This window comes from Gobius niger (assembly GCF_951799975.1).
Source record: "Gobius niger genome assembly, chromosome: 15".
In the NCBI taxonomy this organism is placed as follows: Eukaryota; Metazoa; Chordata; class Actinopteri; order Gobiiformes; family Gobiidae; genus Gobius; species Gobius niger.
The window spans coordinates 5,174,024-5,194,634 of NC_136866.1; the positions used below are offsets into that span (position 1 = coordinate 5,174,024).

Below are 20,611 nucleotides of genomic sequence, written 5' to 3' on the forward strand. Positions count from 1 at the left end.
CAGGGATTATAAAATATGTGTAAATCCTTTTTCCTAACTCTCAACCTTTTATAGAAATGTATATTTATGTAAAACATCTCTGTCAAATAAACAAACAATAAATAGAATCAATAAATAATCCACATCGTTTAGCAAAACCAGGCAAATGGAATGGTGGGTTTTAAAATGACAAAGACGGAAAAGGATTAATAACACATAAAGTATCAGTAAAAGGTTAGTCATTGACAGAGCAATATCTAGATGATATGTTTAGCAAATCCAAAAATAATATAGCTACATTTAGTTATTCCTGCATTTTAAAAGATGGCTTGAACATGACTGGTAAGCCATGGATTAACCTTTGTTGCTTCCTAACAGCAGCAACGATGTTAAATCAATGACGAAAATGCTTATTCACAGACTGAGGGGTGAAATTTAGACCTGTTTGCTCCCTGGACCATGACGGTGACCCTGGGAGTCCGGTTCATCCATATACAGGGTGAAGAAATCAGGTCTAGAAACACAAACCCCAAATTAATGAATTAAACGTATTAAAAGTACTGCATGAAGTCAGATTGCACATATTGTTGACGTACCTCTGTTCCTGAGGTAACCCAAGCCACTGGAACATCGTCTCCACTCGCTTCTCAAAGTTGACTTTTCTGTGCACATAAACACACCCATGTACTGTATAAAGCAAATACACGTGCAGTTTAAATGCTAATATTTAAAACGCACACTTACTGGTCATACATGTGGTAGAAAGTGGGGAATGTCCCGGTGATGTTCACGTCTGATCCGGGCCAAAAGAAGGTCGCTGTTTTTAGATTCTGACGCATCGCTGTCACCCAGACCTGAGAAGACAAGAAAACAGTAAACACTAAAAGAGCGCCTATGTGGGATTCAGTGAGCAGTGAAATGCTAATAAAATATGTGACACAATGGGGAGGAATGAGCAGAGACTTGGAATGAAAATAGACACACGACTGAAAGGAGGTTACAGAGCTTCACTGTTAAGCCTGGTTTCAACTGTGCATGCCAGATGGACTATTTGGCACAACCGCCCACAAACCTAAACACATTTTTCCTGTTGGCTCCGAGGCTGCAGGCTAAAATAAGCAAAAGCAATGGGAAGATTTTTTTTTCTTTTTTTTTCGGAAAAAACATTTATGTCTCACTCATGTTTATCCTCAAAGTGTGCCAGTGGAACAGGGCTGTAAAATCATAATTGTGAGCGTCTCATCCTGGTGGGTAACTAAGAGGATCCCTCAGCGGGGCTCTATTTTAACTCACTGTAATCTCATTCGAAAAGTGACCATAGGAAATACTTTGAACAAAGCAATTGCAAGCAGCCTCACTGTAGTAAAGCTTACGCAGTGGATTGCAATGTACAATCTTGGAAGAGGAGGGACAGTGCTAAATGCAAGGTACATAGCATGCACAGTTACTGCTTTAAAATATATATTTGTTTTCATTTTTTTTCCTTAAATTTGGCCACTGGATCTGGAAGAGGCACTTTGGGCTTTCTGATTGGACAACTGTCATGGCAGAAGCAACTTTTACGTCATATATTACATTTACTTGTGAATAAACCAATATTTGTAATTCTTTTCAGAAACATAGTATAGGGCTCCAGCAGGTGCAATATTTTAATACTGTATGTTCCATTATATCTAGACACGTTTTTTTTTTTTTTTTTTAAATCAGATTGTGCCAAAACAAGGCAATGAGAAAACAGAAAGTCCAGACCAAAGTCTTTTTCAGTAACACTTTATAATAACTACGCCTGAACACTTCACAACTACAGTTAATGTCTAACTTAAACACGGTGAGGCTGCGTTTCAGTTTCATGCAGCTAAAATCTGGAACAGTCTTCATGAGGATGTGAGACAGGCCTCAACTCTGACAATGTTCAAATCCAGGCTGAAAACAGTTCTTTTTACCGATGCATATGACTGAAAGTATTTTATCTGCACTCTCGCCTTTTACTGTAATTGATTAATTTTATGTTGATGTTTTTATTGATTCTATTTGTTTTCTTGTATTTATGCAACTGTGAAGCACTTTGAATTGCCTTGTGTATGAATTGTGCTCTACAAATAAACTTGCCTTGCCTTGCCTTGCCTTAAAATGAATAGTTTTTCACATACGTCACTTATTCATTGTTAAGTAGTTAAAGTATTAAGTGTTAGTCACACTAAACTAGTGAATTTTTCATGACTTCAGTGTTAACTCATGTATTAAGGCTAAATAATGTGGAGTTATTAAAAAGTGATACCCATTTGTTTGGTACCATTTTGTTTTAGGTTGTGTCAGCAGAAAAAAAAAAATGTATATAATTCATATATAATTCATAACCACCTAATACTACAATAACAATAAATTTGCAATTTATTGTGCAGCCAAAGTAAAATGTATTAAAAAAAATCAGAAACAGATGGAAACATGTTTACAAAATTATTGGGGGGGGGGGAATCCCAAACATTCCTTGTTATTAATATATTACACTTATTACACTAAGCTCAGGTTTCTCCAAACAGGAGGCCATGTTTCACTCATTCAGACACACTCAGCTCAGATTAATCAAGAAATGCAATCGATATGCCATTCCTTAGAAATCCCTAGATGTATAAAGAGAAAGGACACTGGCACTTAACTCAACTACTAACTCAATCTATCCAAATGACGGCTGCTGGTTCTTGTCCATTACTATCGGCCCATCCTTCATTGCTGACAGAAAATCGATATAGACTAGACTTATGGAATCTCTAATTCATAATTCATATAGTCATCTTTTTAAGCCTTCAGATGTGCTTGGTTGAAAGCCATACGTACAGAGATATGTGACAGAGTCAATCACTTGTCAGAGTCCCTGCTGGTTGCTTCCTGGAAACCCCTTTGTTCCAGTGTTTTCCAATGGAGTCGCCTGTCACTTTGCAGAGGAGGGAACCTTAGGGGGGCTATGAGGCTGAAAACCACTAACAACCGCACAATCTGGATAAAGGTCCAATACATTGTTTAGTTCATCTTAGTTATCTTAGTGTTCTTATTGTTTTGAATGCAAAACTGGTGAGTAATTCAACCCTAATTCATGAGAACATGAAACATCTGGAACAGTAGGAATGAATAAAGCAAAAACTATAGCTGGTTTTGTAGTGACAGGAATTTGAGCGCTGAAATGATTAGAGTCAGCTTCGTAACGTTCATTGTGTCTACTTGTGTTCTAGACACGTCACCGCACGCCGGTGATACTTCTGATGACGGCCTGCAGATGGCGGCTGAAACATGTAAAGGTAAAAGATCTTTAACATCTCTAACCTTAGTGTCTGACAAAACGAACAAAAACAGTGATTAGAGTCCGTCTTGTAAAGATGTACAATCTTTAAACAGACAGAGAACATGACATCAGCAGGTGGGTGCAAACAATAATAAGGCGGCTATTGAGTAGGAGACGACAGACTGACAATTCAGAATTAATATGAGATCTAACTGACACAAGACTAAACCAAAACTAATAAACCGTTGGTCAACAACATTTTAGCAACTATTCTGTTACAAAATTGACACAGTGCTGCTACTTGTATGTCAATAAGACTTGTGTAACCGCTGTATGTGACAGAACCTTGTGATTATATGTCATTTCAACACAGTAAAAGAACATGACTTCCTCTTCATACTTCACTATATTTAAACGTTTGCAGAACTTGTTCAACTTGTGATGAGAATGAATAAAATTCATATTAATTATGACTCATTAGTATAGAAACTACTTGGAAGAGAGTGGCAAGCTTCTGCTTGTGATCCCTGATACAAACACAGTCTCCTGCAGGTTTGAAGCAGGGCAGAGGCAATCCTTGTGTTCCTGTGTTTCCAAACTAAGTTGTCTGTCACAGAGCGCGTTGAGGAGATTTAAGGAGGAAAACCACTAACAACCTTCCAGTCTGAGCTGTCGCTCCACTCTCATTATATTGAGATTGGGACCTGCAGGAGTTTTTGAAGCAATGAGGATCTGTCAAATAAACCCTTGTCTCGTGCCACTCACTTTGACTTAATTACAGCTGGGCCCCAGTGGGAGGCCTGTTGAAGCCCAGCAGACCTCACGGTTTCAACACATGGCTTGCCACTAAATAGAGGTTGGTTATCTTTCACAAGTTTCTTAACAGCAACGTCTGACACCGTGTGCAGCAGTGATTGTGTGTGTAAAGAAAAATACATGTGGTGCTGTTTCCTTGAAACATGATAGTGATTTGAATAGAAAGAAAAGGAAATGTGATCGGGGGTGTTAAGAACTGAAGAACAGGAACTACAGTAATGTTTTAAATGTCAAAGTCTTGAGAAAGCAGGATTCATTATTTTGCAAGAAAGTCCTTTGAAGCATATGTGGCTTTATATTGTGTTTGACCATTACTACCAACTAGCAACATTTGTGTTCAACAAACTAAAACATACTCATGCAGATGGAATCAAACAACAAAAACATACAATACAGAGTTGTCAACTATCAGTGGCCAAACCCATACCATATGTACGGAAAAAAAAGATTTTAGGGTTTATCTTTCCAAATAATAATTGCCATCGAGAAATAAGCAAAGTATAGACCAAAATACATTATGGCCACTCCAGGGCTTCAATTGCAGAACAGCTCAAAAGGCCGCACAACTGTGACAACCCTGCATGTTTGAGAGTGACACTCAAACAGGTTATAATAACAGATCAATATTACTTACAGGTTCACCTTCATACCACTCTGCGTTGAACTTCTCATCTGTTTTGAGGCTGAAGAAAGCGTTCCTCTTCACGTCGTACATTTTGTTATCCACAATGCCATGAGACTCTGGATATAAACCCTGCAAAGATGCAATTTACTTACTGAATGTTCAAACAACACATCATGAAGTCAAACCCGAAAACAGCAAAGGATGATAATGTTCTTACTGCAAATACGTCAAATACTAGTTCAGTGTCCAGTCCTTCATTGAGAAAGGTGCACTTGTCACACAAAAAGCAAAGCCAAATGTATTTTACCTCCAACTGAAATGTCATGATATATTTTTCAGTGGTGTCCTCTATACTTTCTAACAACTGACCCACAACCCCATTACTATACAGCAACAGTTGATTTAACAGTGGGAAACTCCTCTCCATGTTGACAGCTTTCTCAGACAGGTGTGAGCTGGAAATGTAAATAATCGCAGCTATTTGACCTAGATCTAAACCAAAATGGGCACGTTTTAAGCCAAAGAAAACACCAATCTGAGTGTGTGAGTGTGGCTTGGGTTTGCAAAGAATAATTCTGGGGGATGTGGTGAATCTATACATCTTAAACCAGAAAAACTGGGCTAAACAAAGACTGTGCCAAGACTAAACCACACCCAAACATGAACTCAACCCCCAATTTGTCCAAACTATTCTGTGTAGCATTTTATCACAGTTTCACAATCATTACTCTAAGCCTGCCTCCTGCATCCCCAAACTGCAAAACCTCCTTTCTCTCCATTTCTCCAGGCCCCAGTGGACCCTCCCCATAATCTGTCTTCTGTCTACCCTGAATCGATCCAGAGAAAAGCCTGAATCAAAGCAAACGGAAGTTCGTTGAGAGAGAACATTCGCACAATGACCCGCTCTGCCTAATAAAAAAAAAAACATCGTCTAACTCACCGTCACGATGCTGTAGTGGTTTGGGAAGGTTTTGGTGGGATAGACCGGGCGCATGTGCGGAGTCGTCGTGCCATACTTTTCTGAAATCACAAATTGACTTTTCAGTGTCAGTGTATGAACGTTGCATTTACAAATCTACAGTGAGATGGACAATGAGTCAAAGTTTTTGTCCCACTGACGCCATTTTGCTGATTCACTGTAACGATAACACAATATTACGTCCACTAAGTTCTTATGGATGTGAATGTGACGCTTACTAAGAGCATTGATGACAGGGATGTGGCTACTGTGGTCCTTCAGATACTCCGCCCTGAAACCGTCCAGTGACACCAGGATGAGAGGGGGTTTGGAAAAGCTGGCAAACGAAAAAAAAGAAGCACGATCATCAACAAACAGCTCCAAAAAAAATAAAAGCATGATCAACTAAGGTAAAAAAAAAAAAAGTCGCATCTTGAAAATTGAATGCTGGAAGTGTTAATTTCGTCGACTAAAATATTTAGTCTTAATTTTAGTCAAAGTGATATTTTTGACGACTAAAATTGGACTAAAACTAAATTAAAAGTTTTTCATGAGACTAAAACTATGACTAAAATGTCCAGATATTTTAGTCGACTAAAATAAGACTAAATAAAAATGAAAAGGAGGGACTAAAATCATCCAAACTTCTATTGACCATCTGAAAAAGCCTCATATCATTTAAATTCACTGCCAAATGAACAGGTCTGAGCTTTGTGTGTTTGTATACTTTATTGTCCCCATTGTCCTCTGCATTTAACCCATCCTTCGATGCCGCTGGGGCAACCCGTAAGGAGCAGTGGGACCCATCTCCATGATGTGGAGCCAAGCTGATGGTCAGAATCACCTGGCTGGCGGATTCACCTATTGCACATGTTTTCAGTGGAGTACCCGGAGGAAACCTACGCAGACACGGGGAGAACATGCAAACTCCACACTGAAAGACCCCATCCTGGTGGGAATCGAACCCGGGACCTTCTAGCTGTGAAGCGGAGGCACTAACCGCTGTGCTACCTTGCCGCCAAGTTGTTCATGTGGAAGCACCTCCATGAAGTCGAGGACCACGATTAAATATGATTATAATGACTATTATAAATATAAGTCGACTAAATTAGTCTTAATTTTAGTCGAAAATTGAAATGCCATTTTAGTCGACTAAAACTAGACTAAAATTGAAACTTTTTTTTTTGACTAAATCTTGACTAAAATTAAAATACATTTTAGTCAAAACTAAAATAAAATATGAACACCAGATAGAAATGAAACATTGCAGAAGCTTAATGAGACAATGTACATGTGATCTTTTCTGCGGCGAGTTCGTTTTTTGGTTCAGGCAGTGTATATTGGGACACTGACCACCCCGTGCGTTCAATCTGTCACTGTACAGTAGTTGTGGTAAAATTACATAACTGTGTCCCAATAATTCATAGGCTTGGGCTCAATCCCTGAATATTTTGGTTAAGTCTTGGCCTGGATACACAGTAGTAGTGGTTACTTACTGTGGTCATAAATCTCCTACGAACATTAATTAGACCTGAGCTGTATTTTTAGACACTTGCACACAGTGGGTCTGTTGTGCAATTGCATTTTTGTTTCGCAAAGAGCAGCTTGAACAAACCAAATTTACAAAATAGACATTGCTGCTAGCGTGTGGTACTTGTTAAGAAACTAAGAGAGAATTGTTGCCTATTAAAAGCAATGCCAAAATACATCTTAATCGTTTTGGAGGCTGTTTTTTAGGTTACTCCCAGAGCACGAACATTAGCATGAATTAGCCATTAGCCTAGATTCCACAAGTTTCCACTTAACTCGCCATGTTTCGTTTAAAAAGAACAACATCAGGCCAGACTTCAAGACAAATTGTGTTTTTCCACTGAAGCTGCCCATGCACCGCCCTCTTGAAAATGGAAGGAGAGGTCACACGTTTTTATGGAGGAGAGCTGGATAGAAAGCTTACCCAGGTGGACACTGGGGCTGCTGGATGTCCTCAAATGTTTCCTGGAGCCAAACCTTTCCTGGGAAAAAAAATAAATAAATAAATGGAACCATAAATGTCAGTCAACGACCAGTTTTACTTTCAAGGCAACAATTGTAATCTTCCAATACACAGAATGAATGAAACAACCCCCGGAAAGTCACTGTGTTCAATGCTTTATTGAACTTTTTTTTTTCCAACTGGAAGGAAAAAGGTTACACTGTGTCTTCTCATCCACATATGTGTGAGTGGATTACAAAGGATGGAAAAAATGAAGGGAGTTTCCTGAGCGTTTGGAAGCTGCACTTTGAGCATGTGTTTGATGTAGCCTATTGGGAATATGGAGCGGCAAAAATGAAAGCGAAATGATTTAGGAAATAGATATGTACCGGTATTTGCAATGTATTACGGCATGTTTTAAACACATTGCAACACTAACATCTGAGAGAAGGCAGAAACGGAAATGTGGGAAAGTGGAGGTCGATTCACTTCACAAATCTCATATATCCGACTCCAATGAATACCGTGCGCTTTTATGCTATTTTTGACCATCGTAAAAACAAAACACGTGTTATATATTTGTTTTGAGGAAATGGCGTAGTCAGCAAAATATCCCACACCCATGAAATAGTGCTTGAGCTCGGCCTGAGACCACCAAAATCGATTTACACAAGCTAAATTTTCCCCCAAATGTGGATTTTTGACATGTTTATGGCCCTGGTACTGAATACCGGCCACTGCTTTGATGCTAAAAGTTCCCATTTTTTCCAACAGTGAGATTTATGTTCTGGGTAACTTTCATTTATAGTCTTGCTTTAGAAAAGCTCTGAGTTTGAGTGGACCCGAAGCCCCGCTATAGGTTCATGAACTTGTCATTATTTCTGAATGGTATCATTTAGACCTGGGTGGTTGGTGTCCTGTGGTTTACTGAAAAGCATTTCATCTGAGCTGCTGCCTGCAACATCTGGAAGATAGAGGGGAACTTCAAGAACGCAACTGTCCCACGGAAACACCAAAAAGACACACTTGTGAATGGGAGGGAATTTGTAACATTAGACACACCCAAATCAATGCTTGTTTAAATTATTATATTTTTGCAGACTTAAATTAGATGAAAACTATATTAAAAGTAGTTCTTTATGACTAACATTATTATATCCATCGACTAAAAATACATCAAATATTCCATTCATTGCCAGGAATGACTTTGTGTATGTGGGAGACGCTTGATTAAATATAATTATATTAAATGTACATGAATTTTCCATTGGCTACAACTACACTAAAACTGTAAAGAGTTATTTGACTAAAATCTTGAATAAAACTTGTCAAAACACTTAACTTAAGATTAATTATAGCAGCACTAAGTAACTTGTTTACCTTAACAAATCCTTTTCATAGTGCCTCTAGGGGTAATACAAGTGTTAATGGGATGATTGAGGGGGTCTTTCATCTCCCCCTCGTGTCTCTGGCCAGAAAACTACAATTGCAACTTTGCTGCCTCTGGGTCGGAGCCACCAATACACACTAATAGTATCATGAAGAAGAAGCAAACAGGCTAACGGGCAAGCTAGCTGCGGGCTACAGCAACTTAAACAGTATTTACAGCCAAGGATGAACAATATCCCTCTCTCCCTTTGTCTTTTATGTCAGCGTAGTATTTACTCTCATTGACAATTAATGAGTAAAAAAACACAATTTGCTACAACATGAGTTACTTTAGTTCTGCTTTAAAATATGTAGTCAAATATTACGAGAATTGAAAGAGCGGTTGCCATATCTGTAAAACAACATTCCAAAAACAGATAAGAAATAGAGACACCATCTTTCCAAGACAAAAATAACAGTGACAATTGAGAATGCATACTGAATCAATGAGATAATGGCAAGACACATTACAATGTAACCAAGGCAATGTCAACTTTATCTTGTTTCCCATTTCTCTTCAGTGACATCAACCCTGGACCAGTGAATAACACTGTGAACAAACAACATTTCACAAGGAACCCATTGTGTACAACAGTCTAATCTAACACCATGACACAGAACAATCACACATAGTATCCTCTATGTCTCTGAATGGTGTTTTGTGGCAGAAATGGCTTGCTCAGCAAAGCTACAGCCCGGGCCTTGTTAAAGCCTGCTGCTGAGTAGATAGCAGACAGATGGATTCTTAGCACGATAGTGAGAAAACCCCTCCTAAACAGGGCTCTGAGCCAAGCCCTGGTGGTCTGGACTGGACCAGGGATGAACTGGTCCACTGGGAACAGCTGCTGCGGTCTCCAGTCCAAGGGAAAACCCACATTACACAAGAACTCAACGAAACAGAGCTATTTTTATCTGATTCATCTGAGTCCAACAGATTTCACCCAGAAACACTTAGAACCAGAGCGGGGAGAGTATTCATTACCGTTTCCTTATCTCATCACAACAGCATAGTTCAATATAATGGGTATTTGTTATATTCTATTGTGGGTAATAGTAACAGCACTGCAATAGGATGGAAATAGCGTGGTATGTACAAGTGTAATACAATATAAATCAAAGTAATTACATAGAAATAGAAACACACCTAACCCTAACCTAGTCTAAGGAACCAAGACTGTATTTGTGTTGTGTGTTTGCTCATAACTGTCCTGTGTAAACAACATAGATTGAGGTCAGGGCCATCTTTTGTTCCAACAACACAGTGAGCAAACAGAGTGCACTTCATTTTGCCCATTCAACTGGTCCATGAATTGCTGTGTTCATATTAAGACACTGCCAGGCTATAAACTCCTCTGGTTTCATCTGTTTTTTATGCTGACTGAGTGGGAGTGAATGCCACAGCAGCAGAGCTCCACCCCTGAGGGACTTGTACCACAGTCTCCAGGATGTTTTTGACCAGCGGTTCAGCACAAAGAACATTCAGAATCGACTGCCCACGTCTGACCAAAAGACTCACTAAAAGAAATGCGGGGTCCGGGGTAAACATTCATGGAAGAGTTTTGTCTGACATATTTAAGGAGAAAGAAGCCATGCGATATACTGCTCTCTAAACACCTTTGTAACACATCATCATTCCAGTTTTTTCAGTCAATGTTGTCTGAGTAAAGTTACTGCACAAATTTTAAAACAGTGCCTTGAATCTTCTACGTAACCAATGACCCAACGCTACACTGCATAAAGTAAATATCAAGCATTGGCTTAAATTACTTGAATTGAGGAAATGCATCCTGTTCTCACTCATTTAGACACTTTTTCTGATCGGACCAAGTTTACTTTGCTTGTTTGAGGACATTTCAGACCAGTTCTAGGGTAAATCTCGCTTGAAATAAGAAAGTAAAATTGCCAATGAGATAAGACCAATTTTCTTACCCCATTGGCAAAGAAAAACCTGAAATAAGGACGAAATGTATCGAAATGAGTCAGAAACATCTGAGAACAAGTGAAATAATCTAGGACAAATGCCACAACAACTTCTTAACTAGTCAAAATAACTAAAATTTGGATTATTATGCTCAAATTGAGATGTTTATACTGATCTAGTTAACTACTTTTTGCATTGTATAACTTCATATCTAAATGTACAACTGTGTTAGATTGATTAACCTCTCAACCTCCACCTGAACCAAACAATTGTCTTTTTTTTTGGGTAAAGCCAAACTGGAGAAAATGTACTTGGTTCAGGTGGGGTTCAGAGGTTGAGCTTAGTTTAGTTTAGTTTATGTGAGCAACAGATGCATACAGGTATAGTATACATATAACATACAGCATTTTTCACAACATAAGAGGTATTAGTGCTGCTCAAAGGGAGTAGGAAGAAGTTAGTTATAACTTATAAGGCCCTACCCCTCCTTTCAGACTTACACAACTTAAACTACTGCTCACGGCACAATCATTTTTTAATGTATATTTATGCTTTAACCATGAGATCTACGCGGCAATTCCAGTCTGAGGAATTGCCTTAGTAGTGAATTAAATCAACAAACAATCAGTTGATGATTTATTTAACTGGTAGGAAGGAACAGTGCATGTCCATAACCAGATGCATGTAAACACGTCGGTTTGGGCTAAAATAAGGACAATGGACCCCATGAGGAACAGTTTCCCCTTTGATAAAGACAAAGTGGGATCCTGAAATGAAGAAAACAAAATGTTCCATATGTCTCTCAAACAGACACTCACAAAGAGAGTCTCATTCATACACCCGTGCACACAGTCGGTGGATGAAATTAGTTGCCCAGGGACATGACAAAAGTAGTGTAGACCACAAACCTTCAGATTGGTGGGCAATGACTGGGCCACTGTCAGCAGACTTTCCACAGATGTGCTTTATTCCGCCTTTCTAACCAAAAGAGCATTAGCTGCAGTTTTTTTTTAAACTACAACATGATAGGATCGCTCTAACCGGAAACACTTCACGTCTGATTAGTCCAGCCATTACAATTGTGGCCTTGTTTGACACGTACCCCTGTCATTTTCAGAATTTGACATGACAAAGTGTAAAGTAATCCAGACACTTACTAGCAGGTGCCGTGATAAAGAGATAATCTACTTCACCTGTTCAAGTTAAGCCTGACCGATGTGAATAACACCGTTGGGACTTTTCGTTGAATGCCACGAGTTTTGAGTTTCCGCTGGATTTCCCGAGGCCACACTTTAAAGTCTCCTCACTTTACCCTGAGCCCGAGCAGCTGCAGTGGGCTGTAACTGCCCTGTTTACACTGGAATGTTTATAAAGGGGCATCACATACACATGGAGACACTTGTTTTCTGTCTGACGCTAGTGTTGATGCAGCTTAATTTAGCGTCGGTGTTCAGAAACTATTTAGTCTGCGTTCCTACGCTACAGCCAAACAAATGGGCCAACTCAGATTATGTTATTTATGGCCCGAGGACCTTACTGTAGAAAGAGTGTGAGTTTTTTTTTCTTGAGAAATTCTTATTGGCGCAGAAAGTGGCATGGGAAGAGATCAAATTTCCATCGCTGCGTCCCTGCTGTACTATTAAGTCATGATTGAGTGCCTTTTCTGTTCTTTTCTCCCCTTCTGTCTCATTTCTGAGTATGTACTTGCTAAGGTGTCCCGCGCTGCTGTTTGAGAACCGCTCCTGTTAACTATGTCTGCTCTCTGCAAAACAGCCTGTCTGCCTTCGCTAATTAACTGAGAATAATTGAGCTGGCAGAAGTCCACAGTCTCTCACAGTCTGTGCTCCAAACTGTGCCTGCCTTTTGAGAGATACGAGGAGAGGTCGACATCGGGAAAGAGTGATCCGCTGGCTTTGCGGCTTGAAGATGTCCAGGCAGAGGAGATGAGTTTGGCCCAGGGGCTGTTGTGTTCTTTAAAGCTGCCCGTCTTAGGGTGAAAGGCAACTTACTGCTTTGGGTGTTTGCCAAAATAACTTTTCAACTGGACAGACAATAGTATTTGTCACTTTTGTCAGTCTGGTTGTTATTCAGATACCAAATGACGTCATATAAATTGATCACATTTTGATTTAAAGGTACACGTCGTAACATTTTGGACTATGCGGTTGCCATCAGTGCAAAACCTCCTCCCAATGACACAGAAAATGCTATTACTGCAGTGGGTAATCAAAGAATGGATTTGGATAAAAACTTAACCTGTTTAGATCTCAAATTCTGCTGACTTTACTCGACATCGCCATGGCAACGAGCTAGAGACGTACCCACTCCCGGTAAAGTTATAGTCGTGTCTTAGGAGAGGTGAGCCGCTCACAGCAAAAGCACATGTTTGTTTGTACATTTATGAAGTATTTTTCAATCATGAAAACATCTGTCATGAAATAAATGCTTGTGTTTCAGTTTTATTTTTTGGGTAAAATTCTACACGGTGTGGCTTTAAATCATGATTGCTATTATACCTAACAATTACAACAACAAAAAACCTTGATTGAGGAAAAAAATACAATAACTTTGAAAGTCTATTGAGTCTTAAAAATGCACACGTTTTTATGTTTCACTTCTGTTTTCAACTCCATTACCCTCTTAACCCCTGGCCTTGAAGTACATTTTCCCCAATTCAGTTTTACCCAAATCTACAAAACGTATCTAAACTAATACATTTCTTCGCGTTGTTGCCACATTTTCACCGCTTTTTGTCACTTTTTTTTGGTTCTTTTTCACTTTTCTGCTTTTTTGCTACTTTTTTTGCTACACTTTTCTGTTTTAACCCCATTTTCATCTCATTATTGTCGCTATTTTGACGCTCCTTTCAGAGAACATTTTTCTGTCAACGTTTCAAATATGGTTTGTTTTGCGCACCACCCAATTGATTTCCCCTTGCTCTAACATGGTATCATCTGTTAATTACACTTTTTCTTCTTTCTGCAATAGATTTTTTTTTAGCTGTACTCACCCTTATCTTTGCTGCCCTTCTTCAGAGAAAACGCCACAGCCAGAACGATCACCAGGAAGCACAGCAGCAGAAACTGCAGAGACACAAGAAAGGAGTTTAAGGTCAGGCCATCACTCTCTCCGATCAGCAGCCAAGTGCAGGCGACACTGTTTAGAGATACCAGACCTCACTTGGTAATGTTTACACTAAGCGGAGACTAACAGACGTAAAGGGAAGGAACGTAATCATCAACAAGTACGGCCCTGTTCATCCTTTGTTAATTCTACGTTAGGAATCAAAGTGGATGTGATGTATGAATGATAAGGATCTGCACAGATTTCAAGAACCACCACAGCTTCTACATCACTAGCTTCTAAATCTCAGGATGTTAACCTCTTCACCCCCGCCTGAATCTAGCATATTTTCTTTGGTTTGGCGTTACTCAAATCTAAAAGCTACTTGAAAAAAAAAGCGTCAAAATAGCGACAAAAAACGAGAGAGAACGTGGATGAAAACCCATCAAAAAAAGGATAAAAATGAACGGATGGAAGTGCGACGGAAAAAGTGACAAAAAAGCAGCAAAACTTTGACAAAAACTCAACAAGAAGAAACAAAAAACTGACGACAAAAGCGATGACGGTGCAACAAAAAAGTGGCAAAAATGAAATGGAAAAAGTTTTGTAGGTCTTCACTTTCAAACGTTACACTAGGCTAACCGAGAAATCAATTACAAGTAAGTAAATATGTAAATTATATTTATGTAGCACTTTTCACACACAGACGTCACAAAGTGGTTAATAAAATAACAATACAAATCAATTACACAAAGTTTATATAATCACAAAGCATGATGCTGTAGCATCTACACAGGCAAAATACTACAGACGTCGTAATACAATACTGATACGATGAACGTACCTCTTCGAATTAGCTTATAATCAGGTCAGTTTGGTAAAGCTCTAACCCACAGCCTGAAGTAAAGCTCTAACCCTCAGCCTGAAGTAAAGCTCTAACCCTCAGCCTGAAGTAAAGCTGCATTAGGAGAAACACTGCTGTGGGAAGTACGGTCCACTGAGCGCTATCCTCTTCTTCTTACTGCAGACTTTGTCTTATCATGATCTTATCAATATTTAATGTATCTGTAGTCTGTTCATCACTATTCACATGGTGTCTCCTGTCCCACTCCCCCTCGGGAGTGCCCGTCTAGATCGAACGGAGGAACCCGGCTGAACGGAGGAACCCGGCTGAACGGAGGAACCCGGCTGAACGGAGGAACCCTACATTCTGGAATCTGAGGACTGGACGGTCTGTGATCTTGGCCCGTCTGCTGAGGGATCCTTCGGCCCTGGGTCTCTATAGCCTGTCCGTCCATGGGAGTGGATCTCTCCTTCTGTGGTTCTCCCCAAGGTTTCTCTTTTCTCCTGCCGGGTTTTTGAGTTTTTCCTTGCCGTGCTGGAGTGTCTGAGGACAGGGGACGCCCACGCCGCTCGTCGCTACCTCCTGGACATTATATTTGCCTGGATTCACCTGAACTTTTAATTGTCATATTTATTGCTCTGTTTTGTTGCCTTAATGTTTGGTGCAGCTGTGAGGCGACTTCTGTTGTGATATTGGGCTATACAAAACCATTAAACTTGAAACTTGAAACTTGTTAGGCTAGATCGGAAGACTAGGTCCAGCTCTCGGAGTTAGTGGCCCCAATAAGTAACGTGAGACATAGGTTTCTTTTGGTGATAGTACCATATATGTATTAGTGACTTAAATCATAAATAACAAAAAGAGTTAGGGTCATAAAACAGCCCTTGATCCACTTGATTTACAACGCTTGAAGAAACAAGTGGGTTTTTAGTTTGCTCTTGAAAGCATCAACAGAATCAAAGGAATGTAAGGAAAGCGAAGAAGTGATCTCCTCTACTAGCATGGTTTATGGTTTATCTGAAGTTCCACCACAACAGCAGAGCATCACCTTAAGTGGCGCACAGTTCACACATTCAATAAACACACACGCCCACTACTGCAGAAGCGCTTCTTTATTCTATCCCTGCCGCACGCTAAAACATAATTTATTTGCCTGAACCTTGCCAAGCATGCTCTCGCTAATCACTTCCCTCTGTTTCCTTCCTCCACATGTTTGCCTGTAATTGATCCCGCGCACGGCTCACATCTGTGCACTCAAAGCAGGCCCTGGGTGTGTAATTAAAGGGTCATTTCAGCCTGGACCTACATGACTCCGCTCGCCCAACACAGTCACATGACCCGCTGTCAAGATGGCCGCCCCGGTCCCACTACACAGAGCCCAGCGCCGACGTCAGGCCGAACTCTTCCGTGTGTAATTAGTGTTTCAAGTTGAACTGTGTGGTTTGGAGCCAGATGTTCAGGATCATGTATGAAGTTGGCATGAGTAGAGCCAAGACAGGAGTCCCTTTATGTCAGCTACGCATGTTTCAAAGACTTTTTTCAGACTTTCAAAAGGAAACAAATTTAGCCACTTGCACCTTTTTTTTCTAGCATGACACATACCGGTTATTCAAATCAGTTCATTGCACACATGTTTCAGGCGTGAGCTGTAAGGCTGCACAATATATCGCAAAAAAATATAGTATCGCGAAATTAGGTGGTGAGATATCTGTTTCGCAAGAAGCCACAATATATCACAACATCACTAAAGTCTTCATCTGACTGAGATCCACACATTTTCATCCAACAATGAACAGAACTTGAAAATGTGTAAAGGTTCAGTTTTTCCATTTCCTAATTTAGTTCAATTTGATTTTGTGTCGACTATACTTCAATAAAAAACTGATAGACGATGCATTTTTGGGCTCGATATTTATCGTCTGTACAATGATTAGCAATTCCCCCTTATTCTTTCTTTGTAAAACTTTGATTTTTAACAGAAGCAAATTGAGTTACATTATATTTCATGTTTATTGCAGCTTGTGCGGTATTTTAGGACATGATGATGCACTTTTAGAACTGCCATTTTCATGCCTGAGACTTGACAGTATCTCGTATCGTTAGAGTCAATAATATCGTTTATCGCGATACTTTCCTGCCTCAATATATCAAACTTAAAATTTGCTATCGTGACAGGCCTACTTGCGATTTGTGTTTAATTTGAATGGAACATGTCATGGTAAAATGGTTTAGTAAAATATCGCAATATTATCGTTACCGGAATATTGCCCCATCATATCGCATATCGCAAGTTACTTCAATATCGTGCGGCCCAGGTGAGCTGACAGTGAAGAGATATAAACAGAATAAGACTGAACTGACTTACTCCCACATGAGCAATTTATAAAAATGTGCTAATTGGAGCACATATAAACCCCATGATAACTTTTAGGGTTTATTAAGTTTCAGATAAAAATCGTAATTAAGAGTAGAGTTTGTGGTAATGAGTTACCGCCGCTAACTGTCTAGGATCCATCCTTCTTTTAAACCGTGAGAAATGTGTGACATGTACTTAACCGGAGAAGGTTTCAAGGTGGGCAGGCACTGTTGATCTCCCTTGCCCCATGATGTCCCTCTCTTTCCCCTAAGTTCACCCCAAAGCTAAGACCTGTGGGAATTGTCCGTGTAATAATCCCATTAGTCTTTTCTTTGGTGTCTGGACCTCGTGTTAAACCAGCACTTGCCGCTGAGCTGTACTGCTGCTGTGGAGGAAAGGATCTGGAGACGTGGGTTTGGGAAAGTAAACAATGTATAAATGCATGTACTCTGGGGTATTTCACTTCTGTCTGGGTCACTGTCATAATGATAAAGTCTGTTATAGGGGCACGTACTTTTCCACCTTGATGTTTGATACTGTGTTATTACTTCGAGTTTATCTGATTTTTTTTTTTTTTCTTTTAAAGGAGTGTGAAACATATAACTACTACAACAAAAGACTGTGGTTCCACCATTTTTCCTAAATGACACCCCCCTTCTACGTGTTAGAGTCAAGCTCGCACAAATGTATCAAAACCAATGAGTGTGTAAATACAACAAAGAAACAGAAATGTGAGTGTTTCCGGCTCATGTAGCCCTTTATAAGTCATACACAATGATTATCTACCATTTAATTTGTTCAAACAAGGTCTATTATGACCTGATCCTCTGACCAGGCCCAGACACGGCTTCAGGGTCCACTTGCAACCCCAGCCCACCCCCATTAGGAACCACTAAGACACACACAGTTATTTAATGCGTAACTTTCATAAATGAGTAAACGTCTCAATAGTTTCCTTTATTCAGCAGACTGTGCTTAGTTGCTTATGTGGACATTTTGCAGTTTAGTCACCTATTCTTGACCAAGGGTTAAACACCAGGTTGACTCATGTCATCACAAGACATTTTTGAAACTTAAACTTGAAGATTTGCTAGATTTACAGTGTGTGGGAGATTTGTGGGGGGGGGATAGAGCTAAAGATACAAAGAAAAAGCCAAGCCAAAAGATCCCTCCAGGCCCGGATCACTCGTGCCTCACAGCAAGCAGGTCCCAGGTTTGATATCTGAGCCAGACGGGGCATTTCTGTGTGGAGTTAGTTCTCCCCCTGTCTGCGCCCCCCACTAAAAATATGTATATAAGTGTGTAATGTATGTGTATAAGAATAGGATCCCCTCTCATGCCAGGACTCCCCTGAAAAAAGACAGTCTTAATCTCAGTGGGACTTTCCTGGTTAAATAACAACAACAAAAACCATCTATAAAAGATCTAAAACCATGGCTTAATCAAAGACGAAACAGCATGAAACCATGACAACTCCAAGGCCCGCGTCTCATGTCTGAGTCTGAGCACTATTCCAGTTTTTATTGTGTAAATAAATCTAAAAGCACCCGTTTTTATTTGGGAAAAAAATGTGGTAAGGCTTTGTGCCACATGTTTTTTCTTTCTTTCCCCTGTATGAACAACTGCACAAAAAAACAAAAGCCATATTCATTCCATTACAGTGTGGGTCATAGGATGCTCCTGAGGTATTGTGTCAAAGTTTTTTTTGTTTTTTTTTTAAGAAGAAAAACTGACCTCAGCATTTCAAGCAAAACCAAGAAAACAAGCAGAAGTGGTTTGTGTGAGTCACAAGTAAAAGAAAAGTGGAAAAAACTCAACCCACACAAACTAACAGGATTATGAGGGAATCTTTAGCCTTGCTGGTATAGGTTTAACATATGTGTAACACTTTTATCAACACAATTACAGAAGTTGGAGCTTAAGTAGAGGTGGTGGCGGTGGAAAACGCTGCATGTCGTCAGTTCCTACACACGTTCATGGGGGTTAACTTCATTTTTAACCCCGATAAGTGAAATACAACAAAAGGATGTGAATAAAAAGGTCTGTGTTTTTGTTTGTTTTCGTTGGGTAAAGTCCCAGACAGTGCGCTGCTGAGTTCACGCCGACCTGAGCATTGCCAGAGTAAACATGGGCATAATGGAGCTATGAAACAGGAGATTTGTGAGATATTTCAATGGAGTTTGACTCAATGGGGAGACGGATATTATGTAAGAGAGGTGGGAGGCGCTGCTCAGGATATGCTTAATGATATTTTGTTTGAACTTAGAATGAACTAAGTATGTAAATGTAGTGACTGTGGTTGCAACTATGTTCTTTTTTTACAGTTCACAGTAAGCCTAATTGCATTTCTTTGTCTTAAGTTAAAGGAGCGATCCTTGGCTTTTAAATGTTCTGTTATTGGAATAAAATGTGTTTTGTCCTTTAGTATATGGTAAAAGCAGACATTTATCAAAAAAAATAATGGTTTTAAAGCCTTTTAAACAGTCATAAAATGGTTAGTAGGCGTATTTTACAGTGAAGTGACAGTTTTTCTCTCTGAAAGTTGTGAAACCTGGTTTAAACTCAGTTCCTGTGACGAATTGTGATGTTGTAAATGCATTAGGAAAGTTTGAGATGAGTTTGGACCAGTTTCTTTGTACAATCAGGTATAGCTCCTTTAAAGTTGAGCTGTAATAAAGTAAGTTACACAAGTGTAGTTTCCATGCACAATATTTATAGCCTGCAAATATGCACGTGTTTTCCACCTGGGAATGAGAGCAAAATGACCCAGTGCATGAAAATATCCGACAAATCCCGTTATTGCTCACCCTATTGTCCATCACCATCATCATCAGCCATGCAAGCCCAAACTTCTTACCGCTATGATGACTTTCCAGTGGTTGTTGATCTTCTTGCTCCCCGTGGCCCGTCTCTGGTTCTCCGGGTCGTGGCTCCTGAACATGGACGCAGCCTGCTCCGCGTTCCGCTCCTCCGCCGCTGACTTGGCCGGGTCCATTGCTGCGCTTTTCCGGGCGTCACTGAGCAGAGCAGCACGTTCCCCCCTGTGCGTGTGTGAGAGAGAGTGAAGCGGAGTTGCCTGCTCTGCTGAGCAATGAGAGGGACTCACTCACACTCACACACGGCCCCGGGCTGTTGTTTAGCGCCGCCTCGCTCCTGGATGACGTCTTTTTAGTTTTCACGACTTTTCAGCGACTGTGCGCCGCTGGATTGTGCTTTTGAGGAAAGACGCGCGCGTGTCGTGTCCTTTCAGTAGACAGACAGAAGCCTAGTTATTAATGAAGACATGGTGAGCCTTTGGAAGACAGCACATAGGACTGCGTTGTCCTTTTATAAATCAAAGTCTATAAATCTAAGTCTAATATATTTTGGTAA

The 20,611-nt window shown here is 40.0% G+C and overlaps 1 protein-coding gene across 1 annotated transcript in view; it reads right to left on the reverse strand.

Annotated features, from left to right (window-relative positions):
• Positions 1 to 20,315, reverse strand: part of enpp1 (ectonucleotide pyrophosphatase/phosphodiesterase 1) — a 35,203-nt gene extending 14,888 nt beyond the window's left edge. The window contains exons 1-9 of the mRNA XM_079571803.1: positions 20,097 to 20,315; positions 13,987 to 14,059; positions 7,610 to 7,667; positions 5,895 to 5,992; positions 5,638 to 5,717; positions 4,707 to 4,826; positions 724 to 833; positions 576 to 641; positions 421 to 493 (exon numbers count right to left, since the gene is read on the reverse strand). Coding sequence (XP_079427929.1) covers positions 421 to 493; positions 576 to 641; positions 724 to 833; positions 4,707 to 4,826; positions 5,638 to 5,717; positions 5,895 to 5,992; positions 7,610 to 7,667; positions 13,987 to 14,059; positions 20,097 to 20,234 — 816 coding nt within the window. The 5' untranslated portion in view covers positions 20,235 to 20,315. The remainder of the gene's footprint in view (positions 1 to 420; positions 494 to 575; positions 642 to 723; positions 834 to 4,706; positions 4,827 to 5,637; positions 5,718 to 5,894; positions 5,993 to 7,609; positions 7,668 to 13,986; positions 14,060 to 20,096) is intronic.
• Between the last annotated feature and the right edge of the window lie 296 nt (positions 20,316 to 20,611).